The sequence below is a fragment of the Camellia sinensis genome, chromosome 13 (assembly GCF_055761805.1).
Source record: "Camellia sinensis isolate YWXY chromosome 13, ASM5576180v1, whole genome shotgun sequence".
Taxonomy (NCBI): Eukaryota; Viridiplantae; Streptophyta; class Magnoliopsida; order Ericales; family Theaceae; genus Camellia; species Camellia sinensis.
Window position 1 is genome coordinate 904,660 of NC_138973.1, and position 26,995 is coordinate 931,654.

The 26,995-nt window shown below is 36.6% G+C and overlaps 1 protein-coding gene and 1 long non-coding RNA gene across 8 annotated transcripts; both read right to left on the reverse strand.

Annotated features, from left to right (window-relative positions):
- Positions 1-9,462: 9,462 nt before the first annotated feature.
- LOC114280383 (uncharacterized) lies at positions 9,463-16,813 on the reverse strand. Of its 7 annotated transcripts, none has more exons than XM_082901129.1 (7): positions 16,509-16,813; positions 16,247-16,323; positions 14,801-14,967; positions 13,947-14,712; positions 11,031-11,150; positions 10,814-10,936; positions 9,463-9,800 (listed from the first exon to the last, which is right to left on the reverse strand). In XM_082901129.1, the coding sequence occupies exons 4-7, from the start codon at positions 13,961-13,963 to the stop codon at positions 9,695-9,697; spliced, it is 366 nt and encodes a 121-aa protein (XP_082757255.1). In that variant the 5' UTR covers positions 13,964-14,712; positions 14,801-14,967; positions 16,247-16,323; positions 16,509-16,813; the 3' UTR covers positions 9,463-9,694. The 7 variants fall into 7 exon arrangements, 6 of the variants coding, with proteins under 6 accessions (XP_082757255.1, XP_082757253.1, XP_082757256.1 ...); XM_082901127.1 differs by having other exon boundaries at positions 14,801-15,356; XM_082901130.1 differs by lacking the exon at positions 16,247-16,323.
- A 7,654-nt stretch (positions 16,814-24,467) lies between these two features.
- LOC145805876 (uncharacterized) lies at positions 24,468-26,332 on the reverse strand. The gene is made up of 2 exons (XR_014348060.1): positions 26,190-26,332; positions 24,468-25,101 (listed from the first exon to the last, which is right to left on the reverse strand). It is a non-coding gene; the product is annotated as an uncharacterized LOC145805876 (long non-coding RNA).
- Between the last annotated feature and the right edge of the window lie 663 nt (positions 26,333-26,995).

The window sequence follows — 26,995 nt, forward strand, 5'->3', positions numbered from 1 at the left end:
ATCCAAATAGGATTGAAACTGAGCAGTCTTCACTAAAATAGGCATATCTTTTTGCATACTTGGAATTTTGATGTGAGGCTGCCACCATTGGAAATACGACTTCAAGGGCTTCAATTTAGGCTCAAGAATGACCTGAAAAAAGAGTCCAGATGAAGGAGTTATGTCCGGTTGAAGTCGGGTCCAAAAAGCAAATTTTTCTGGCCAACCAGAGGTGGAGGATGCTGGTCATAAATGGGCTTTTCTGGCCATGTGCCGGCCATGAATGGCCTTTGCCGACCCCCTGCCATCCAATCGTGATCCATACTGGCCAACAATGGACATGTGCCGGCCATCAATGATGGCTTGTCGGCCATCGATGGAAAAAGTCAGATTTTTACAGATATTTGTGTTCCAGCTGTCCCTTGTGGGATATTTTTGACTTGGAGCCTCATTTTTCTATATATAGAGAGCCTTCTCTATGGATTTAAAGGTTAGAACATTTTTAGGAAGAGTTTTGGAAGCCTCTCTTTCTACAATCATCTCTCTAGATTTCTCTCTCTCTAGAGCTTTTGTGCTTAGAAGCTTGCATACATCAAACTTTAACCTATCAACCCTTAATCAAAGTTGTTGATCTTTGGGCTGAGGTTGCTTGAGGCTCTCTTGGAACTCCTTAAGGTGGTTTTGACTTGGTTTTGTGCCTCAAAGTGTGCTTGGCTTCAAGAGGTATAATCTTTACCCTTTAAGCTTGTTTTCATACTTGTTTTTGCCATCTTTTTGTGTTGTTTTTGGGGTGGTTTTGAACTAAAAAAATATCTGTTTTTATGGTTTAAAATGGTGGTTTGAGCCTTTGTGAGTTAGGGGGTTGTCCCCCCCCCCTTTTGGCTCTTTGGCTTGTGAAGTTTTTTGTGCCATCTTTCATCACCTTTCAAACCAAATCTTTTGGCCTTTTAACCACTGAAATTCAGAGGTTTTTCAGTGGTAAAAACCTTGTTTTGAGGTCCAAAAATGGAGGGGTTGGCCTCCCCTCCTTGTGTCTCTCTTCCATGCCTAGTTAGCATTGCATAGTAGCATGTTTTTGTGGCTTGTGTTAGCTTATTTCAAGCATGATTTAGGCTCTGTTTTGGCATGTTTCAACTCTATTTTTGGTTGGTTGGTGCACCCGTTGCTTGTTTTTTGTACTTGTAGTGCAATTGTGCTTACTAGTCCAGCATGCCTAATGAGTTAGCCTATTTTTCTAGCTTGTATTAGCTTAACTCCAGCTTGTTTTAGCTGCTATTTTGACCTACTTTAACTCTATTTTTGGTTGTTTAAGTCCTTCGAGGCTTGTTTTGCATGGCTATAGTGTAACGGTTTTCACTAGTCCATTGTTTTGAGGCTTTAAGCATGAAGTGTTTGAGTAGTTTGCATATTGTAGCATCATTTTGCATGTAATTTTAGTATCATAAGCCTTGTCATGTGTGCATGTATTTCACTCTTTCATTGCTTTTGAGAGTTGAGTTTTAAGTCTTGTTTATGGACTAACATGTGAGCATGTTTTTTTAGCTTTTTATGCTTTAATTTCAGCATGTTTTAGCCACTGTTTTGGCATGTTTTAGCTCTGTCCAGAGTCGGTTTGGTCAATTGAGCTTGATATTGCATGCCTCTAGTGTAATGCCTCTAGTGTAATGCTCTTCACTAGTTTTGATGTTTTTGGCTTTTAAACATGTTGTGCATGTATTGCTTGCATGTTGTAGCACTATTTTTCATGCCATTTCAGCACTGAAATATCTGCAACCTCCTTCATTTCTTCGCTTTTCATTTGTTTTGAGGGTTGGTTAGTCTTAAGGTTGTGTTTAAGCTTGAGATTGAGACTTGTGCTCAATGGTTTTAGCTCTCTTTTGAGGGTTTTTACTAACCAAAGGCATGATCTCTCTCATGTCTCTAAGCCATCTTTTGGTTGACCCCTCTCTTATTAGAGCACACTCACCTTAGACAAATTGACTAAAGAATGACTTGGTAATGTTAAAATGTGTAAACAAGAATTGGACAAGTAAAACATGACCAAGATAAGCATGTTGTCGCATTGCATTGTGTTCAATCGGACGTTATATTGAACACAAGGTAGATTGGTCCATTTCATACTTTAAGTGATGAAATGAGCCAATCTCCTTTGTCTTCATTGCCTTTGATCATGCATGATAGGGTGATGGTCATTTGTGTCCTACTTGTGCATTTATTGAAAGTGTACAACTTGGATCTTTGGCCATTATGCATTGAAAATGCTTGATTGGTGGTTTTGGATCCAAGAGTGCCACTCCTTTGATGTTTTGAGATGATAAGGAGGGGCACAGTACAAATATGTCCTTGGAAAACCCTTATTTTTCCTCTGTCTGTGCTCTGTTGCAGTGCGGTAACTCAGCACACCAGTGGCCGGCAGTGGCTCATTGATGGTCGGCAGTGGCTTCATCCTTGGCCGGCATAGCACACTCTTGGCCGGCAGATGGCCGGCAGCAAGCTCTCATGGCCGGCAGGCCACTAGTGCCTTCCTTAGCAGTGAATTGGTAAAGTAGAGCAGAAAGTTCTTGGAGTAACCCTGCAAACAGAGCCTCTCAAGAGCAAACTGGAAGGCGTTTCGGGGCGAAAACCGAATGCATGCATATCTACTTTCCAAAGCAGAGCTGAGGCAGTGTGGTTTAATGCTTTACATGTTTAATTAGCATGGTTTTGTAATTTAATTAATTAGTTTGCTAATTAGTTAAGTGTTGTAATAATTAAGTAGCTTAGTTTAGCTATTTCTTTATTTTGTTTTGTAATAATTAGTCTAATTAGTTTAATTAGATTAGTTTAATTAGCTTAGCTTAGTGTAACTTAGCTTATTTATTCGGATCCTCCTTCTTGAGGGCGCAATGTTGTAATAAGCGTGCATGTGTGTGTGCATGTCTTCCAACCCCATGTCTTTTTCCCTTTTATTTATCCGCTTTTGATGGTTAGATTAGGGATCATGTTTCGATTAGCATACCTTATGCTTGCATGTTTGCATCATTCATATGCCATCTTAGATTAGGGATCATGTTTCGATTAGGGATCATCTTAGATTAAGGATCATCTTATTTATCTGCTTTTGATGGTTAGATTAGGGATCATGTTTCGATTAGCATACCATATGCTTGCATGTTTGCATCATTCATTTGTCTTGCAGACACCCAAGCTCGGCGCATTATACAAACTGCATTGCAAATTTCGATACTTATTTGAATACATGTATCAAATTGTTGCATTCATATGCCATCTTATATAGCCGAGCCTATTAATCGCATATTGCATGTGTTGCATTAGGCATTATGCATAGTTAGGATCATGCATTGTTTCTAACTAGTTTTTTGTTTTCACTTGGAGTACACTGTAACTTTTACGTTTTAGCATACTTGCATGAGTGTGAGTGTCGCCATGATCACATGCTTGTCATGAGGCTATTTGCTTAAGTGATTAACTACTTGAATGCCTGTGGGTGAAGGCTTTGTTGCTTGAATTGGGACAATTTGATGATTATGAGTTTTAAGCCCACTTTGCGAAGTGGAAAATCATGTTTTTAAGCCCACTTGAGGGTGGCAAATCCGCATTTTAGCCCACTTAAAGGTGGTATTTTCAAACCATTTTCTAAAGCAAACATAAGTCGATTTCGTTTCAATTCTCGCGACTTACTCTATACTTGTATGTGTGCACCACATAGTAAAATTAGCTAATAATCTGGATAAGAACACATGAGGTTTATAAAACAACATATCATGCTTAGTAGAGGCCAATCTTTGATCGGGTGAGCGGGGGTGCTCATTTCAGGACCTTCCCCTCTCGTACCCAAGTTCCCGAGCTGAGGCAACTTTGGTGATGACGGACACGTGACCTTTGGCACGAGTCAGGGTTTCCTAAATTTTCCAAAAACAAAATATTTAGGTGGCGACTCTGTAATCTGGCAAAGCAGTCCAGTTTTGGCATTGTTTGATCTAAAATCAATTTTCCAAAATGATTTGCCAGATTGGACTATTTGGTGTTTATCAGTTTCACATTGCACTTTGTGAGATTAGATTCAGAACCATGATAGGAGTCCAAATTGTAGGAGGCCAATTCGCGCCTCTCCCATAGGAGGGCGCACGAAGAAAGTCGGGTCTACAGCATGTCCATTGTATTTAATACTTTAACTCTAAAACGTAACGCCCTTGAGGTGGAGAATGCTCTTGTTGGAAAACCTAAATTGCTCAAAGGCTCTGAACTCACCAACATCCCTGTTGCTCCGTTGGATTTCCCTTCACCTACTTTCTCAAAGGTAGTCTCAGGGAGAACTAGATCATTCCCCCCAAAGAAACACTTGAAAATCAGTTGGGAAAGACAGAAGGGTCGGCAGAGTGAAATTGTTTGAAATTCAAGTGGAAGAAGCCTCTTCGGAACATAATGGGGCTATGGAAGCTACAGTGCAAGGTAACCCTTCTTCTACTGATTCTAAAGATTATTTTTCTCAAGTGCCTAGTACTTATCCTTATAGTAGTGAAGTTGAGGACGAAAATTGGGCTCTGGTGGCTGGCCCAGAACAGCCACACCCACCATGTTAATTCTCAGCTAGAACTGTTAGGGTTTGGGACAACCCCTGACAGTCCAGATCCTCAGAGGGTTGATCTCAACCCATCGTCCCAAAATGGTGTGTTTTTAATGGAAACGAAGAATAAAGCGAGTTTTCTGGACAGACTTCGCAGAAATTTTCACGTTTCTCACAAGTCTTATGTTGATTCCATTGGAGTGTCTGGGGGTTTAGCTTTATGGTGGACTAATGATATTCACCTTGATGTTCATTTTTCGTTGCGGAATATGATCCGAAGTGTTATTTCTTCGTTTGATAGTCAGAGTAGCTGGACAGCCACCTTTGTGTACGCTCCACCCCAAAGACTGCTTCAAAAAATTTATGGAACCAATTTCGCCAAATGACAAACGAAAATTCTTATCCTTGGCTCTATATAGGCGATCTAAATGAAATTGGATGCATGGAAGAAAAGTCTGGAGAAGCTGAGTGTCGTATGAGTCAGTTTCAAGATTTTATGGAGTTGCTTTCTGGCTGCGCCCTAATGGATCTAGAGTTCAAGGGCCCGTCTTTCACCTGGTCTAATAATCAATGAGGTACTGACAATATCTAAGAGAGACTGGATCGGGTTGTGGCTACAGTAGAGTGGCATGGCCTTTTTCTTTTTGCCCAAGTGTTTCATGAGCTCCTATTTGGATCAGATCATTGTCCTTTAATTCTCAACTGTTGTGTCCCTCTGAAAAAGATTCCACGGGTTTTGAAATTTGAAACTATGTGGTCCACTAGCCCTGGTTATCTTGATGTGATCAAATCGCAATGGGGCATTTCTCAAGCAAGATCTCTAATGTTCTAACTAGTTAATCGGCTACGGGAGTACCGTGAGGGGTTAAAGAGTTGGAGTAAAGAGTGTTTCGGGAACACCAAAATTCAGATTGTTCGCCTGAAAGTGGACTTAGCAAATCTCCAATTACAACCATTTTCTTATGGTAATTCTGAGCTTCAACATCAGATCAAATCTCAGTTGGAAAGCTACTAGCCAGAGAAGAAATGTATCTCCATCAACGGTCATGGGTCAGATAGTTAAATTATGGGGATAAAAACTCCAGTTTTTTTCATGCCACCATGATTCAACGTCGCCAGCGAAATCAGATCCTTAAATTACAAGACGTGAATGACAGCTTGATAGAATCCGACCTCGAGATTAATCGCCATATTTTTGAGTACTTCTCTCAGTTATTTTCGAGTGTTAGGGATAGAAATTTTAATGAAACCCTTTCCATGGTTCAGCCGCTAGTAACTGAAATAATGAACCGTCATTTGACCTCCATGTTATTTGAGGAGGAAGTTGGAACCGTTGCTTTCCAGCTTGGTGTTATTAAAGTGCTCGTATCAGACGGTTTCCCTGGGTTCTTTTTTCAAAACTATTAGGATGTCGTGGGCAACAGAGTTTATCAAGCTGTCAGTAGTTTTTTTGTGGGAGGGCACATGCCTAAAGAGCTCAATCAAACAAATTTGGTTATGATTCCCAAGGTTGGTAATCCTTCAAAATTATCACAGTTCCATCCTATTAGCCTCTGTAACTTTATTGTTAAGATCATTACAAAAATCTTGGCCAATCATTTGAAAAAAGTTCTTGGTCTGTTAATTTCTCCAAACCAGTCAGCTTTTGTCCCTGAAAAGTTGATCCAAGATAATATTCTCATAGCTCATGAAGCTTTTCATTCTTTGAAACTGAAGAAAGGTGGGCAAGTGGGTTACATGGCTATCAAGCTTGATTTCAACAAAGCCTATGATCGAATAGAATGAGATTTCTTGGCCACGGTCTTAAAGAAGATGGGTTTTCACGCGAAGTGGATCCAATGGATTATGGAATGTGTATCAACTGTGAGCTTTTCAGTTTGTGCTAATGGTGAAAATAGGGCCTCTTTCATACCCACTCATGGGCTTCACCAAGGGGACCCTTTATCTCCCTAGCTATTTATCCTAGTTGCAGATGTTCTCTCTAATCTTCTATCACAAAGCCTTAGAGATCGGCAAATTACTGGTTTCAAGATTGTAAGGCAATGCCAACTCTTTCTCATATGTTATTCGCTGATGATGTGCTCCTATTTCTACAGGAAGAGACTTCGAAATGTCAAACAATGTTGGATATCCTATCTATGTTTTGTGAAGCTTCTTATCAATTGATTAATTTTGACAAGTAAAGTGTTCAATTCTCCTCTAATGTGTCTCCAACTTTACACAGCTCTATTTGTGCCCTTTCTGGTCTTCAAGTTTCACACCCAAATGCAAAATACTTGGGGCTGCCCTTTTTTTAGGGAAGGTCGAAAGCGGAGGCCTATGAGTTTCTTTTTGAAAAAGTGGTGTCAAAACTTCAGGGTTGGAAGATGAAATTACTCTCGCCAGCTGCAAGGGAAACCTTAATAAAGGTAGTGGTTCAAGAAATTCCCTCATATGCAATGGCCTGTTTCGCCTTTCCAAAAAAATTATGTGCTAAATTGAATTCCTATATTTGTAGATTTTAGTGGGGAGGGGATCTGAATGGTAGAGGGATCCACTGGGTTAGTTGGGATCAATTGGTGCTGTCGAAGTTTCAAGGAGGATTGGGCTTTCGCGATTTTAACAAGTTCAATTTGGGTTTGCTCGCAAGACAAGGTTGGTGGTTACTTAAATATCCGCACTCTCTCAGTGCTCGCATTTTGAAAGGCATTTATTTCCCTCACTCTAGCTTTATGCTTGCAACTAAGGGTCGCTGAGCTTCTTGGGCATAGGCAAGCATCCTGCAAGGAAGGGAAATTTTAAAAAAGGGTGTCTGATGGCAAGTTCATGATGGGTCCTCTATTCGTTTCTAGGAGGAAAAATGGGTCCCCTCTCTTTCAAGTTTTAAAGTCTCTTCTAAGCCACCTGTGAATTGTGAGATTGAAAGAGTAGAGGATGTTATTGATACAACTACAAGGAGCTGGAAACTAGATGCCTTCAGCCCTCTTGTGTCAAACTCTGAGCTTAAAGCTATTTCCTCTATTCCCAATGCCTTGGCCCCTATGGCGGATTCTCAAGTTTGGTACTATGAATCAAAAGACATTTATTTGGTTTCCTTGGGGTATCATAATGCTGGGTCCCTTTTACATGATACTGTGGCACAAACACTGTATTCTTCCTTCTAACCTCCTATTAAGTTTTGGAAACGTATTTGGGCTCTCAAAGTTCCACCGAAGATTCACCATTTCTGGTGGTGTGTGTGTAAAAATGCTTTAGCAACTAGAGAGAACTTAGTTAGAAAGAGGTGTGCTTATTTTGATCTTTGGCCAATCTGCCAATCCAGACTAGAATCGATGGAGCACTTATTTTTTGGGCGTAATTTGGTTCGTGTAGTTTCGTTTGGGAGTAATCTAAACTTCAGAGTCAACTGGAATTCCATCCACTCAGTCCTCGAATGGTCGTGTGCTTTGATGGAGCAGTTTCAAAATGCCGTTGAACGGGATCTTTTCTTTAGGCAAGTTGTTTGGACTGGTTGGTTTATTTGAAAGGGCAGGAATGATTTTTTTTTTTAACAACCAGCCGATTGATCCTCTCTCAGTCTTATATCGTGTTTGGTTGGCCAAGGCAGAATTTGAGTCTGCTACTGGTTTGGGAGTTGTTTCGCGTCCACAATCTCAAGTTGCTGTTATCCTCCCTGTAGCGAATTGGGTGCCTCCGTCCTTGGGTAACTTAAAGGTAAATTGCGATGTGGTAGTAAAGAAGGGCTCTAATCAAATAGCAGTTGCAGCTATCCTTCAGGACTCTAAAGGTCAATTGATTGATGGCCTCACCAAGAAGTGCTGTATTTCATCCTCTTTCCAAGGTGAAGCTCTAGATTGCCGACTTGCTTGTCAGTTGGCTCAAGAGTACAACCCTGTGATGGTGGAAATAGAAAGCGACAATAAACTTGTCATTTAGTTGTGTCTCCGAGGATATTCCTCCTTGGAAATGTGGAGCTATTGTTCATGACATCAAGGTGCTGGCTATTTGCATAAATATCTCCTTCTAGCACTACAAGAAATAACACCTTTGCCGACCAAAAAATTGATCGCTAAAAGCCCATTTTTAGTCGGCAATAGTTATCCGCGACCAATTTTTTTGATTGCTACTTTGGTCGTCAATTAAGGGTCGGCAAAAGTAATTCGCGACCAAAATTTTGGTTGGTCGGAAAAAGTTGGATTTGCCGACTAAATTTTTAGTCGCTAAATATATCATTATTGGGACTAATCCATTTTATCGCTAAAACACTTTGGTCGCGACAAGTGATATTTTCCCGACCAAATATCTTAGTCGCCAATTGTCACATTCCATGACCAAAAAGTTTGGTCGCCAATTATCACATTCAACGGCCAAAAAGTTTGGTCGCCAATTGTGACATTCCACGACCAAAAAGTTTTGGTCACCAATTGTGGCATTCTACGACCTCTTAGTTTGGTCGCCAATTGTCACATTCCATGACCAAAATAATTAGTCGCCAATTGTCTCATTCCATAACCAAATTGTTTGGTCGCCAATTGTCTCATTCCACGACCAAACATGGTTGTTTCCAAAAGAAATGTTTGCGCAACTAAAACTTTAGTCGGCAATAGACCTATTCGCGACCAAATCCTTTGGTTGCCAAAATTAATAGTTTTAACGACTAATTATTTAGTCGCCAAATGTGCTTGGTGATACACCGCCTACTTAATTTAGTCGGCAAAAGTATAACTTATCTTTTCCGACTAATCAATTGGTCGCCAAAACTAGAAAAACAAAACCAAAATTTGGTCGCCAACATCCAACAAAATAAACATGTAATTTATAATAATCCATGCAATTTATTCAATATAATCTATAATTTGCAAAAATCATTCAAACCAACAAATAAATTGAATCATGAACATTCAACAAAATACATATATCATCCATTTCTGAACCTATTTAATTAAAGTCAGCAACTATTATAAGTTTTCATCCACAAGTAATTCCAAACTACATATTTCATCTAGCATAAAAATTTAAAACATAACATGTACTTATTATTGTGTTTTAAATTTTTATCCATGTGCATCAACCCAAAAATATAACTAGTAATCTACCAAATATTTTTCATACACACTCAGCCAAAAATATAACTACTAGTGTATCCAAAAATATAACTACTAGTCTACCCTAATATTTTCCATATACATCTATACAAAAATATATAATCCTTCCAAAAATACAAAAAGTGCCAATTTGTCCTGTACAATTTAGCTTTGTGCACGAGTTCATCCACCTGTACCAAAGAAAAAGAGAAATAATGTCAAGTAAAATTGGACAAATAATGAAAAATGTCCATGAAAAGTTAAGGTCACATTAGCAAATTAAATGACTATCATTATCAAATTGTAAATAAAACAATAGCATTCTTATGTCTATAGCATTACCACTTTGGTATTTCATTGTTGAGTGTTTTGAACGGACTTAAATGTAATTCAAAGAAGAACAAGTCAAAAATAATTAAATAAGACAACAATTCACAATAATATGCAATAGACTTCTCAACTAGCAAATATAAACTATACATATTGGCATACGAGTGTCTAACCATACTGAAGGGGAAAATTGAAGCGGAATTCAAACGGCTGGTGTTTGCATTTTTTATCACATTGTTCAGAGGCAGTTACATCTAGCTAATTAATACTTAATAGAAACCGGAGATCAGGTTCCCCTCCTAATTCTGAAGACTTGGGGCCAACACTAAATAGTGTCTTTTCATTAATAATGCATATAATTTTGTTTGGGTAAGTAATTCATTTTCGTTAACGTAAACAATATGATAAAATGTTTGTTGTGGATCACCGAGTGGAACCTCAATTAAAAAGTCATTGCATCAGTTTATGTTCTTTTGGAATTTAATCTTACAAAGTATTGCAGAATTTGATAGCCCACTGTTTGGGTATGTTCGTGCACCTGCCTAAGCTACCACATTGTCCTTATTCATTTACTGGGTTACCTAAAAGCATATTGTATTTGAGATTTATGTATCTCCTTTAACTAGCCCACTAAAATTGTACAAAGATCATTTTAAACCCTATACTACCCCACGTGTTATATTTTAGTTTTGTAATGGTATGGAACAAAGACTGAAAATTATTCCAACGAGTGCAAAAAATATCAGCTTGCTTGGTAGCTGATCCAAACTAACATATCAGCTGAAAGAACATGTGCAAAAAAATTAGCCCATATGTTCAAGGTAGACATAATAATAACGGCAACAATCAAAAAACAGGATACTGAAAATCAAACCTTTTTCTTTTTATTAGAGACACCTTTCTCTTTTTGATGGCTATCCTACTCTTCCTCTTTAGAATCTGAGTCAACCTTCTTTGAGGCAGAATCTGCAGTAGTCTTATCCTTTTTATCGTTTTCCTGAATGAATACAATGGAAGAAATGAGAAAAACTTATAGGAAAAAATATATACCAAACAAAAGATACTTAATATTTGGGCAAAATTCCAATTACCTTAGACCCCATAATTTCCTTAAAATTGAATTTCTCAAAGACCTTCCTAAACTCCTCATCCAAATGACCATCAAATTCAGCCTTTTTTGGTACATACTCAACTTCAACTTGCTCGATAACCTATTAGTACCAAAACAAACAAAAACACAAGTTAAGATCAATGAATCAAAATGATCGTTTAAAATAAAATAAAAAAGCACCCATGTTACAAGAATTTGGCATTCCTCCATGTTCTTATCCCTACTAGCTGAGGCTAAAATCAAATTCTATACAATCAAAAGAATGGAATAAACTATAAGTGAAATACAGTAGATTTTGTTTAAAAGTTACTTATGTTACAGAATCCATGTTCTCAAAAAGCAGAGAAAACAAAATGCATTGTTCCGTATGGTTAAGCTCATTCCTTCGCTCTCTAAAAAAAACATAGCAACCAATTTCAAGGAATATCAGAAGCATGAGGATTAGGCCCAATATTACAATCTTTAAATTCGAATATTACAAGCAGGAGGATCAGGTCCAATATTACATAAACATTTGAATATATTTTGCAAAGGTTATGCTAACCAAGTTTTGTGAGGATATGTTGGACAATTAAAACAACAAAGAAAGCAAAAAGAAGAGACCAAGAACCAACAAAACCATAAACTGGCTGTAAACAGAAGCTACCAACATGGCAAAAGAAAAAAGAAGAAAAAATAGTACAACAGGCCAATAGAAATAGCAGGCCGGCAGCACACAGCAGCACCAGCACACAACAAAATACAGCAGGCCAACAGAACAAACAGCACAACAAAATAGCATCAGTAAGGCAGCACAACATGAAGCTATGTTTATATGCATGATCATATAGAAATGCTAGAACTACAGTTTGCAAGGAGGCAGGGTGTCTATGGCCATCAAAAGGAAGCTATCTACAATGAACATGCACAGAGCTAATACACAAAAAAATAAAAACAGGGCAATTGGTCATCCTAAAAGAGTGAAGCTGATCTAATCCTCGGTTGGAGAAGATAACAAGGCAAAGGCATAACTGAGCCAATTAACTTTCTTCTTTTAACTCATAATAACATTGTCTATGTGATTCAGTGACAACGACTGCTTAGGTTAGCTATTGGATAAGAGCATTACTATCTGACACATTGACTTGATCTCTGCTTGTTCCAGCTCACTTTCATGTGAGTTTCCTTTGTCAGACATGTCATATGTATGCCAACATTGACACATCTGACACATCTGCTATTATCTGTGTTAGATATGATTTGGACATTAATTTGGATGAGCTTTCTTTATTTTGTTTTTTTATATTTGTTTGTTTTTTTTAATTCAAAATCTTGGATAAGTGAATGATATAATTACAGGTCTGAAGGGAGCACAAACCATGTGTACAGAATTGGTACAACAGAAAGCCTGTATGAGTCATATGACCTATATACATCAACTAGAGAATCCAAACTCTCTAAAAAAATACATTAAATTGTCTAGTGAAGGATTTGCTGTTCTTGTTGTCACCCAACTACATAGAAAACTCAAAAAGTGGCCTTTCAATTGATGAATAGACTCCTCAATGTTATCAAAAGAAGGTCAATTCATCTCTTGTGTACATTACATTAAGAAAAATACACGTCTTTTGATAAATCTCTCATTTTTTGAAGGCTGCCTCTTGAGCAAGCATAACTATCTTGGGCTTTAGTATGGAAGTCTAGTACATAATTAGAAAAATTGAATAGCACCTTCAAAACTGCACCTATAGTTACATAAGTTTATGAGCCTTTTCCATAGAAAAGTGGGTCAAAATGAAGATGCCTCTTGGGCCTTCCAGAAGTGTTCCTTACATACGTTGAGTATTTTATTTGTTCCTACTATATATTGTGAATTATCTTAAAGTTACACATCCTCATGGTTGAATCAAGCTCAATGTTACCTTGACTCCACAAATTTTGGATTTAACGTATGTCTTTTTGAACTTTTGTGCAAATATTGGTCAATATGAATTTCTCTTAGAGGAGTTCTAGAGACATTTTCATGGATTATATTATAGGCCTTCAAGCACTAGCTTTAAACTATCATTATTTCTGCCACATCAACAGGTGTTTAGCAAAACTTAGGGCTGGGAAAATTAAGGTTATAAGAGTAGAAATAGCAAAACATTATGTATCGAAACTAAAATCCAGAAAGATTTTCAAAACTGTGATGATCTAGATAAAAGTTCATTTATCTTGATTGTTTCTATGTGATAATTATGTTATATCATATGATTGACTACAGATGTGTAACGGCATATACTTCAGATCTAATATTTCTTTCTGTGAGTTTGAATCCTTACCGGAAGAATAATTTAAAAACTTCTATCAGTCTAGATCATGCGTAAGTATACATGTCCTTTTTCTCTGTTATTAATTCTACTATTACAATTTTACACACATATTTACTTCCTGTGAAAATCAGTTTAGCTAGTAAGAAAAATATCTTACGACTATCCACTTGGTTGCATTACTATAAACATTCCAGCTTTGCAACCGACTAAAAGAGCAGAATCAAGATTGCAACTTTGGCTATATATGTCTATTATTATTTAGTTATTTAGTCAAATATCATTGTAAAAAAACAAAAAACAAAAAACCACCTTTATTAACTGCCGAGTGTTTTAATGGTTATGGAAATTGTGATGTGAAGTACACATAAAACTCTATAGTGGAACTCATAAACTAATAATGGGGCTTTTAGTTATTATTTAACTCAATAGTCTATGGTTTCTATCTTGACTTGTAGAAACACTAACTTAAAAAATTTGAAGTCTCCAATGTATTTTTGCCACCATGAGATCTATATATAGCTAAAACTTGAAATATGTTTCATATCAACCACTATAATATATTGTCTAGAAAAAGAGATTGGCTAGAGAGAGAGAATGAAAACCTTAAAATTAGGAGCATTTCTTCTTATATTGATCACACTTCTTGTGACATATTTTTTCTTCAACTCTTTGATCTTGCTTCCATCTTCTCAACTCAAGTTCTGTGGCTGCTATCAGAAGGTTGGCTGAAGACCAACATGGATCCAATTTGCTTGTGCCTAAGCTATTATGGTTTAATGTTTCCCCACCCAAAACCCAGTTTTTTGGCTGGTTCGCTTGGTAATGGAGGGTGAAAATAGCTGACTATTTGCAAAAAAAAAAAAAAAAAATGGTGCTCTAGTAATGTCTGCCCTTTTTGTAAAAGTGAAGTTGAATCTTGCAACCATGTTCTGTTACAGTGCTCTAAAGTGTGGAAGATATGGTCTGAGCTACTAAATTGGTGGGGTTTTCAGTGGGCAACTTGCAGCTGCTGCAAAAACAGCTCTACAGCAGCAGCAGCAAAAGCACTAAATTGGTGGGGTTTCTGGTGCCTATGTTATGTGTTAAGATACATAAAATATCAATGTACAATTGAATGCTCAACTACTTTAAAACATTTAACTGGGAAGAGAGGAGGGGGGGGAGGACCTATTTGGTCCATGCCTTGGTTACTTAGGCTCCATATATTAAGAAAAGGAAATCACCTACTAAATAGAATTTATCTAAATTATGGTAATGTTTGTCTCCGTCTCAATAAAAAAAAAGTATATTTTAAGGTCTTTGGGTGAAAGATCTGATTCCATTTTCAGTCAAGTACATCCAGTTGCTAAGACAATTTTCTCCAACTCTCTGTTTTTAAAAAAGAAGATTAGAATCCATCTTCAATGCCACAAAACACAGTATTATTTTAATTAACACAACCAAAATAGAAAAATACCTCCATATACCAGCTCGTCATTCCTCCTTTGGAAAGAGCACACTGGATATAGATATCACTTTATCAAAGAAATCAAATTCTCTTCGAAACACATCAGTAGCCTTGGAAGTGAATCCATCAATTGTTTGTTGCCTAACAATAGGCAATAGCTCTAGAAATCAACTATTCTGAAAATAATAAGGATACATCCAAGTGATTAAGCAAAGAGTCAGAAAAACTCAGGCAGTGAAAATGTTTCCAATGATTAAAGAAAATCACAATTTACTGTCATAAGATCATGCAAGTTATGCACACCAGTAGAACAAAACTCCAACAATAGATATATATAGCCAAGATCGATCCCCTAAAATATGCAGGTATATTGGTACACATGAGTTGCATTATACTATGTTTTCAAGAAAGAAATGTGATGACCGTATTATTGCTGATGATATCTATGGTGGAGTTTTGAAAGACTTGAGAGCAAGGCTAAAAGCAAAAATGATGTTGCATTTTGAGGCAATAACTCTCTGCTTCCACTAGAAGCATTCTTTTTGGCTTTCTTTTGTTGTCCTTTCTGCTACAAAACAACAAAGTGCATCTATTCTGTTATCCAAAATGACACATACCACACAAATATCATTCAGGGCTTAAAATCGATGGACTATAGAAGCAGAAAAACAAGTCTTTACCAATCAGCCCAAACAATCAGCTTCATACGACTAGGTAAAGAACGAAAGTGAATAATTTGACAGTACTAGTAGCTTCAAAATTTACACTAATTGAATTCACATTAGAACATCTCCAATCCTTCATCAAGTTTAAATTGGATGAAAATTTTGGTGAAAATGAGATCCAATCCATTCATCAAGGTCATGAAAGTCACAAATTATTTCTCCAAACAATTAATGTCCAATTTGTTAAGGCTCACGAAGAACCACCACAACTCCAATTACTTATTTATGTTTTTTCAAAAAATTATACAGAATGGAAAATTTAACATACAAAAGGCCTCATATTTGTTTAGAATCATCTGGTTTTAAAAATCTCAGCCATCTTAAAGCATGTGACACACGCAATACATCTACCACGGTGCCTAAGTTACAATTCAAATAAAACATAGATTATGTTGGCACTAGTAAAGGATTAATTTTACAGAATAACACCTCTATTTACATCTTCAAGTACACCCATTCATAAGTCCACGGTAAGTTATGCCCAAAATAAACAAAAAATGTGGGCCAATACCCAAAATTGAATCTAAAAATAAATTAATCAACGAGATGTATAGATAATCAACTACTAACTACAACTTGCCCAGTTGGCCAAAACACCAGCACCAAAGTAGGAGGTCAAGGGTTTAATTCTAGGCAACATTTCCTCTTCCCCCATGTTATGGCCTCCGATGTACCCAAAAGAAAAGAAGAAAAGAAGAATAATGAATAAATATTTTTTGGATAGACATACCTTCGCAGATCCTTCATCTTTCCCTGATTCCGGTACTGTCTCACCCAGTTTATGGCAGACAGATAGTCACTATTAAGCTAAAACATGTTTGACATTAGAAGCACATTATCTTTAAAATGCATTTGCTTTCATCAATATAATAAGAAAGAAAAGTCATTTATTTAATTACATGACTAAAGCAAAAATTTCCAAACCTGTAAATGCCATATCAAAATATGAGCAAATATATCACAAGAGGGGCATAAAAAAACAAAGAACTCACCAGAAATTTCATAAGGCTTTTGATTTCAAAAGACAAATTTGAGTGAGTAACTTCAATGGTGGTTCAGAGCTGTGATGAAGAAAACAAATTAGGGCTTTGTTTCAGAAACTGAAGGCAAGGAGAAGAGACCTACGTTGTTTGTGAAAATCAATTGTTGGGAATGGAAAGAGTCGTGTTGTCTCATCAATCGTGGGTAGAATAGGCGTGATTTTTTTTTTTTTTTGAACTGTATAGGCATGAATTTGGGAATAGTATTTTATATGAAAATCAAATTCAAATATTTTATACAATCACACTTATTTACTTATTTATGAGTGTGATTAAAAAATATATATATATATATATATATAATTACACTTAATTGAAAAGTGACATAAAAAATACATATTATCACACTCAATCAAATGAAGTATGATTAAAATATTAATCTAATTTTTTTTATCACACTTTCAATAAAAATGAGATATTTTTATTTTTCAAAGTGTGATCTTTAACTATTTTTGTAGTAGTGCCTGCTGATAGTCCCTTGTTCATCGAAGAGAATAATGGAGAGAGAGAGAGAACTCTCATAGTCGTTGATGAGAGAGTGTGAGGGGGTTGGTGATGAGAAGCTTCTGGATCGAGAGAGCACAAATGAAGGAGTGATGAGAGAATGAAAAGGATGGAGAGAGAGAGAGAGAGAGAGTGAGAGAGAGAGAGAGAGAGAGAGAGACCAAGTGGTCAAATGATCCCCCCTAAAAAAAATTAAGTAATTATTTTTTGCAAACAATAATCTCAAGTGATTTATATTTTTTTAATGGTGGAGTGAATTATATATATATTTTTAAATTTTAAATTTTTATTTAGTTAGGTATAATATAAATATTTAATTCTTTTTATAAAAAAATTTAAAACTCATAAAAGACAAAAAAAAACAGAGAACAGGCGAGGACAATTGGTTTCCCTCTAAAATTTTCACACATTTGGCGACAAAAGTAGTTTTTGGTCGGAAAATGTTAATAATTGGTGACTAAAATTTTGTTGTAGCCAAATCTTAATTAACGGCGACTAAAATATTAGTCGCCAAAAGTATTAATTTGGCGACTAACTTTTTTTTGGTCGGAAAAAATAAATATACGACGACTAATTTTTTTTTGGTCGTTGAAAATAAATTTTTGACGATCAAAAGATAAAAAATAATTTTTTATTTTCCATTAGGCGACTAAATAGTTTTAGTAGCCGAAACTCAATATATGGCGACTAAAATATTTTCAATCATTGAAAATAAGTTTTTGGTGACCAAAATTTTGGTCGCCAAAAGAGATAAAATAATTTTTTATTTTCCATTCGGCGACTACATTGTCTTAGTAGCCAAAAATCAATATACGGCGACTAAAATATTTTTAGTCACTAAAAATAAGTTTTTTGGCAACCAAAATTTTGGTCGCTGTAGATGCGCTCCCGGGAACTCTCCGATATCCACGCGCGCGGGAGCGCGGATCTCGTTTTGTTCTGAGCTACTACAGTTCGGACTCAAATGTCACGGTTCTGAATCTAATCTTACAATGTGCGATGTAAGACCGATAAATCACCAAAGAGTCCAAATCCGGCAAATCATTTTGGAAAACTGATTTTAATAAAGAAATGCCAAACGTGGACTGCTTTGGGAGATACAGAGTCACCACCTAAATATTTTATTTTGGGGGGAATTTAGGAAACCCTAACTCGTGCCGAAGGCTACGTGTCCGTCATCACCAAAGTTGCCTCGGCTCGGGAACTTGGGTACGAGAGGGGAAGGTCATGCAATGAGCACCCCCGCTCGCCCGATCAAAGATCGGCCTTTACTAAGCATGATATTTTGTTTTTGAAAACACATGTGCTCTTATTCCGGTTAATTAGTTAGAATTACTATGTGATGCGCACAACATACAAGTATAGACTAGATCGCCTAATTTGGAACAAAACATTGCATGTTCGTTTGTGAAAATGGTTTGAAGTTTGCTACTCGCGAGTAGGCTAAAATGCGGATTTTGATGAATTGTTCCAATTCAAGTAATCCAACCTTCACCCACAGGCCTTCAGGAAGTTATAGCAAATAAGCAGTTAGCCTCATGGCAAGCATGTTTTCATGGCAACATTAACACATATGTAGTAAGCTAAAGCGTAAACACTCACAGTGTACTCCGAGCCAAAACAAAAGAACTAGTTAGAAATCATGCATGATCCTAGTTCATGTTAAGATGGCTAATGCAACACATGCGAAAATGTTCCTAAGATAGGCTCGGCTACCTAGAATGTCATTTGAAATGCAACTTGATAACATGTTGTTTGAACACGTATTCAAATAAGTGTATTGAAAATGCAATGCTGGTTTCTATGATGCACCGAGCCCGGTGCATGCAAAACAGATGAATGGATGCACGCATGTGAGCATAAGGTATGCTAAACAAAACATGCCCTAAAACTAACCATCGTAAGCGGTTAAGTAAAAGGGAGAAAGAAATGGAGGTTGGAAGACATGCATCACACACACGCACGCTTATTACAACATTGCGCCCTCTCGACGGAGGGACCGAATAAGAAGCTAACTAGCTAAGCTAAGCTAAGCTAATTAAACTAATTATTACAAAACAAACTAATTAACTAATCCTAGTTAACTAATTATTACAAAACAAATTGAAATAACTAAACACATTAACTATTAAAGTATAAAACGAATGCCTAATCTAGCTAAGTAAAGAAGCTAAATAAAGCAGTAAAACAAGAGGTTCTCAGAGGGAGAAGACTGGATGCATGCTCGGTCGCCTCGTTCGGAAATTCAACGCGATGTCCCAACTTGCCTCTGTTTGCAATTGTCCTCAGAACCTTGCACCAAGCTCCAGAAAGCTTAAACTCCACCATGGGAACCTGTGGGAGGGCTGCTGACCAGTTGTTGGCATTGGAGACCACCTGCCGACCACTTTCTGTGCTGAAAACCAGAAAAAGTGGTCGGCTAGCCAGGTTTATTAGTCAGCTGACCAGTTGTTGCTGCCAAACTCCACTTTGCTGCAACAGAGAGCAAGAAAGGGCATGACAATGTATTTGCAAGATATGTGTGCACAACCATCCCCCCTATCATTACATGAGCTCAAGGGAGTGTGGTTCTCGACCCTCAGGCCACCAATCGCGCATTTCAATGCATGATGGCCGAGAGGCGAAGTTGCACAATTCAATGTAAAATGAATGCACAAGTAAACACATAAGGCCTAAAACTCTATCATATATGATCAAGAGCATCGGCGACCGGGAATTAAGGTACGTTTCATCACTTCAATTATGAAATGCCCCTCGTTTCCCGTGTTTGGACTAACACCTATTCCAAACAAAATGCAACACATAACATGGCATACACAATGGGACTCAAGCATGCAAACATGCAACACAATGAAGCAAGCATGTAAACAACATGCAAGGGACAAGAATGCAAACACGCAATGCAACATGAATAACCTAACAAGGCTAATGGCATGCACAATGCACAATGATAAGAACAACAACTAGCATACATAATGCTAAATGACAACTAGCATATGCAATACAACGAACATGGTATACACAAATGTAATGAAACAACATGGCATACACAATGCGATGAACTACATGGCATACACAATGCTATGAACTACATGGCATGCACAATGTAATGTAAGATAGCATTCTCAATGCAATGTAACATGATCAACTTAACAAAGCTAATGACATGCGAACAACGCTAATGCATGCATGCACAATGCAATGCAACAAGGGCAACTTATCAATATTAGGGACATGCATACTTAATGCAAAGCAAGATAAACATGCAAACAACATGCAAGTAAACATGCTAAATGGACTCAAACCAAAAGGGGTAGACCTCAGTCATGCCCAAATCAGTGGCCATTAGGATGAAACAAAGGCACAAAAAGGCAAGGCATGCATGCACAATGCATTGGCCAACCAACTAAGCCTAAGAGCACAACTCTCAAGAGTGCTCAAGGAGTGATAAACATAGAAGTGTAACAACACTAAATGCACTGAAATTAAGTAAGAAATGATGCCAAATCATTCAAACAAAGTAAGCATAGCATGCAAGGGTCCTTAAAGCATGAAGCTAGTAGAGAGGACTACAAAGGGAGCATGCAATACATGGCACAAGTGTATGAACCAACCATGAACAGAGCTGAAATAGGTCAAAACAATGACCAAAACATGCTAAGATGGAGGCTCAAAGACCTAGGCAAAATGGCATACATGTTAGGCCATAAGTAAGGCAACAATGCATAACACTTAAAGGAATTCAAAGCATGAAAGAAGTGGGAATATAAGCATGCTATAAGCTCTGAAATGAAATATTAAATGATGTCAAATCATCTAAATAGCTCAAAGATAGCATGCATGAGCCAACAAAGCACAAAGCTAGCAAGGCCAATTGCACTACAGCTATACAAAGCATGAAGGATATAGCAAAGGCAACCCAAAACAGTTCTAGAACATGTCAAAATGAGTCTAAAACATGCATGAAAGGAAGCCAAAACGTGCTAGCATGAAGAGCATAAGGCATGGTGAATGCAAGGCAAATAAGGTGGTTTACACTACACCTATTAAGACCAAGCATAGGATGACTTAACCAATAAAAATTAGAGTTATATCATGGCAAGATAACCCCAAAAACACATTGAAATGATGGCTTGCAAGCTAAGGCATGAAGGCATACACAATGATTCATGTTAAGGCATAAAGGGGGAAACCCTCAAACGCATTGAATGAGTGAAAGATGCAAGTGCATGAGCATGAAACATGGACTGAAATCACATAATAAATGATGTCAAATCATTCAAATAGTCCAAATAAAGCATGCTAATGGACTTTGTGCACAAAGCTAACAAACTAGATTGAACCATGGCTATACAAAGCAAGTCATGCATGGCTAAAACAACACAAATCAGAGCTAAAACATGTTAAAACATGGACAAAAGCTTCTTTAAGTTAATCCAAAAGCATACTAGAATGACATGTCAAAGCATGATGCATGTTAGGCTAATTCATGGAAATGCACTACAAGTGCATGAAGCATGCAAGAGGTGACCAAACCAAACCCTAACAGAGGTATGATATGGCAAAACATCACCAAAAACATGCTGAAATGGAAACAAAACAAGTTAGAATAGCATGCTACTTCATGAGGCATACAAGACTAGCTTATGAGATTTACACTACAAGTATATTAGGCATGCATGGAGCGACAAAACTAAGTAAAAACAGTGGCATGCCTCAGCAAAATAACCACAAATACAAGCTAAGATATGGCCAACATAAACTTAACAAAGATGCTCACACATGAGGCTAATGAAGCAAGTATTGAAGACACAAGGAGAGGGGATGACCCTCTCCTTTTTGGGACCTTAAAACACCATCCCCACAATTGAAATCCCTCTGGATTTCAGTGGTGAGAAGGCCAAAATAAGGTGATCCCAAAGCTTAAAAAGAAGGCACAAGAACAAGGCCAAACAAGGCCTAAGAGGGGGTAAACAGCCCCAAACACAAAGGTGACCTTAAACAAAGATCTTAAGTACCAAAATACAGAACTTTTTGCAGTAGGAAGTTAAGCTCAAAATAGCATGCAAATAGGTTCAAAAGCTTAAGCAAAAATGGGGGTTTTAAGGGTTAGAAACTCACCTTTGATGACCACCTTCAAAGCTGCAATTCCAGCAGGTTTTTCAAGCTCAAACCAACCCAAGAACACCAAAAAAAACCTCAAGGGACCTCAGCTCCAAGAGTATGGTGTTTGAATGTGTGTTTGTGTGTTTAAGTAAGACAAAACTACACTTTAAGGCACAAAATAAGAACCAACAGGGAGATATAGATACAAGAGTGTATGTATATCTCAAACCTTCAATTTCTGAACCTAGAGGAGGGAGGAGGTGGTTCTCTCTTATAGAGAACCAAAAGCTAAAGCTTCTAGGAGAAGCTAAGGTTTAAGACCATCCCTCCATACACGTGTATGAAGGATGGTTCTGGTGCCCTCCAACTGTGCCAACTGGAGGAAAATATCTCCAAAAAGATGACAAAAAGCAACCGCCGACCACTTTAAGTGGTCTCCCAGAAAAACAACTGGTCAGCAAGGTATAGAGCATGAAAACAAGCAAATGGTGTGGTGGCCGACCACTTTTGATGGTCCAAAGATTAGGGAGACCAGTTGTCAGACCAGAAAATTGGTTGGCACGAGAAAAAGTGGTCTCCAAGGGGAAATACAGGTCTCACACCCTTGTACCACCTTCCAAACAAGGAAAACAAGGTTTGTACCAAAAAAAACCAAAACGGATGCAAGACAAAAGTTCGGGAGGCAAAACGCGTAGCCGGGAGCCTCAAAAACTAGCTGACAAGCACCAAAAATGGTTTACGATCACAAAAGTGGTCTCCCAAACCACAGTGGCCCTCTAGGCCAAGGAAACAAGGTGTGGTTCAAAAATCACGCCAAACGGAGAACGTTAAGCGGTCCCGAAAATCAGAAACTAGTCTCCAAATGGGAAAAGTTGCCTACAACCACAAAAAGTGGTCTACGACCACAAAAGAGTGGTCTAAAAGACCTCTCCCTCCCTCAGGCAAGGAAAACAAGACTTGGTTCGCAAATCGAGCCAAAGCACAAAGAGTTTAGAGGCAAGGCTCTCAGCTAAAACTCCGAAACCTCGAAACGAGCACAGCATGCGCAATCACCGAGCGCTCAATCAATGACGTTTGAGTCTTAAGGTCGGTCCAAAATGGGGTGTCTACAGTCGCCAAAAGAGAAAAAATAATTTTTTATTTTCTATTCAGCGACTACATTGTTTTAGTAGCCAAAACTCAATATACGGCGACTAAAATATTTTTTGTCGCTAAAAATAAGTTTTTTGGAGACCAAAATAAGTTTTAAAAAATAATTCATGAGCAGTGGCTTGTTCACACTGTTCATTATTTTTGACCATGTTTGTTTTAAAAACATGACTTCGCCAAATAGATTTTCATAATTATTTGGCAAAGTGGGTTGTTTTTCCATGTTAGCCATTAATGGCTTATGAAAATCACCCATAGATATGTTATTTTCATGACTTAACTCTCTAAAAATTGGTTTTGAGACCCCCCAAGCCATGCATGGAACATTATTCTTAGCCAAATTTGGCTCAAGAACATGCTCTTTCGTTATGTTAATTTCATAATTTAGCTCTTTAAAAACGGACTCTTGAATCCCCCGAGTGATTGATGAAATCAACTCTTTACTTTTGCTATTTTTAACCATGAAAAAATTCTGAAAGATTTCACCAATTCCGGCCATTAAGGCCTCAGTTAAAGACTTGGTTGTGAGAGTTGATAACTCATCATTCCATTGGCGAATTTTCATATCAAGTTGATGAATTTCTCCAATTAAATGGTATCTTTTTTCTTCCACCAAATAATATTGTAAGGGATGAAAATTTATTTCATCAAGAAAATTGATCTCTTCTTGAAGATCCAAAATTTCTTGTTTACTCCAATAAATTTCATCTAGGCTATTTGAAATGGACAAATCTAATTCATTTTTCATTTATTACACTTGACGTCCCACTGGGCGTGCCAAAAATTGTTGGCTTATTTTTCTTACGAAGGAAAATATTGTAAATGCGAGCGTGCCAGCAAGGATTGAAAAATCCTTACAGATTAAATTCAAGCCAATTATCAAGTGATTGTGTTTTAGTTCTTTCAGCCTCAATGAAGAGGACTTCAAAATTGTCAAGTGTAAAGAAAAGAAAACGTAAAAAAAGAAAGAGGGACGGAGAAAGATGATTGAGTGAACAATCAAAGTAATAATTACTTACCTCTACTCCTCCTCCTATGCTTCGAAAATGAAGTGTATAAAATGCTTCGAAAATGAAATGCTGAAAATAAATGCTTCGAAATATAAATTTATGTTAAACTACTCCTAAGATAAAGAAAATGACAAGAAATATTGAAATCAATTGTCTTTGATTATGAATTCTGCATCATTCACAATGTAGCCATGAATGGCTATTTATAGACAAATATTTGTAGGAAAAAAACTTCCAGCAATAACTACCTAATAATCACCTAAAACTACCCACTCTTCCATCTTCATTCCCATAATGTCACATAACCCTCCATGCCTTCATAACTTCTCATAACCTCCAAATGAGTAGGAGGATGCCACATGTCCTACAATTATATAAATAATAAATAATAATAAAAATTATAGATTTATGGTGCCAACAGCGACCAACTCATTTTTTGGTCGCCAAAATATAACCTTCTGTGACCAACTCATATTTGGTCGTCAAAAATAATGATCATTCGCGACTAATTAATATTTAGTCGCTAAAAGGTAACTTTTAACTACTAACTTTTATATTAGTTACGAAAAGTAGTTGCTAAAAGTGTAGATTCTTGTAGTGTAGTAGTGTCCAGAGCAGCAAATGGTGCTACCCACTGGGTGGCCCAGGCTTATCTTCATGGCAGTCCTTTCCTTGATTGGATCTCACACCCTCCTTCTGCTCTTCGTAGTTTGGTTAGAGTTGGTTAATTTTGATTTGTATTAGCTTGGCTGTTTAGCCCTGTTTCCTCATTTTCTCTGTTCAAAAAATAAAAAATAAAAAAAATGTTACTGTCTTGTTTCAAATTTCGGAGCATCTCTCTCTCACACACGCACTAGAAGAAAAGAAGTGTATAGTATAAAATAGAGATCTCCAGGGTCAGGGGACCTAAAAAAAAAATGTGGAACGTTAGGTGCAGTATGATCTAATCCCAAAACACGAGTGTTGATTAAAGTCAATAAGACATGTTTAATTGATAGGATTATTAATTCGTAAGCCTAATAATTCTCTGTTTATTTTGAAATTTTGTTTCAGAATTATTAATCCTACAAATTTGTAAGATTATTAGTAATGAGGTAGGGATGAGATTATATATCCTGAGTTGAGAAATAAAATAAAAAGACTCTTTTATCTTTGACTAAAAATTAAAATACTTATTATTTTTATATAATTTTATATTTTAGAAGGTTAAAAATAATTTTTAAAAATTAAAAAATATTTTTTGATATTTATTTTATCAAATTAGTTTATATTTAAAAAAAATTAAAAAACAAACCAAACATGACCTTTATATTTTATATTTTTATTTTTGCTTTTATTTATTTATTTATAAATTTTTTCAAAATCAAGTTTATGAAAGAATTTTGATAAAGTAAAGATTGTAAAGAAACATTGACAGAGAGGGTAAGATTGGAAAAGAAGATAAATATAATTATAATCTTATATTTATATGTTTTTTTTATCCAATACAAATTAAACAATAAATAAGGATATAATTTATCATACTAATTCAATTAGATAGTGAATACTACACTAATTTAATGAGATTATTAATATCTTTTCTATTAACCTTCGGAATCAAATATGACCATAGAACATAAAAACTAGATTAAAAAAAAAGGTATTAATTAAAATCTTCCCAACGAAGAGAAAGGGTCTGACCTGGGAAACAAAATAGAGAGAAAAGTCCTTGGGATAAATTAATTGATCATGATGTGGATGTGGAGAGAGAGAGGGAAATTCAGAAATTTAAAATTGAAATTTCTGAAGTTGGCTGTTTGGTGAGAAGACAAAGCAGAGCAGAGCAGGACTAAGAAAAGATTAGTGAGGTACCTAACCAACTTACCAGTTTGAAAATAGCTATCTGAGGGATTGAAAGTTAGCTGAGGCCCGGACAGATGATTTTTCTAAATTTTCCACTTCTTCCTGATTGAAAGCACCACGGACGGCCCTTGTCACCGCTCTCTATCTCTCTCTCTCTCTCAGTATGCTTCTCTCTCTCTCCCTCTCCATACATATACACACATCCCCTCCGAATGAGACAAGTACCAACTGTTCTAGTCTTCTAGATATATGTATAATAATGAGTTACTTTGTTTCCATGGAACATCTTTATAATTGCTTCGCAATTGCTTCGCTAAAAAATAGATGAAAAATATATTACAAATATGATTATTATTTTATGCAAAAAAAAAATCAAAGATTATAAAAATTCGTATTTGGAACATATATGATTACATCTCTTTTAGATATTATAGAATTTTTCATTAAAAGCAAAAAACAAAAAAACTAAAGAATAAACAATCTATTCTATTTAATACTATTTTGTTTATTTATTTTAATGAAAGCCAGGGTAATGCTGATATAGCATCTTCCTAGTACTCACGAATGAGAAATAAGTGAAATATACAATCGCCATTAAAGCAATAGTGCATAAAGACGGGGAGTAGTTCAGTCTCTTTCTATTAAAATTTAAAGAGCGACTACTGAGTAGTGACCCAAAAATATTTTAAGTTAGCATGGTTAGAAAGTAATGTTTAAATAATTGTTTTGCAACAAAAAAAGCCTTAGCAATTGACTAATGAATATAACAATAAGAAAAACCAGACGGTTGGATTGACTAATTGTGTTGCACCAGCTGTATTAGTCTAA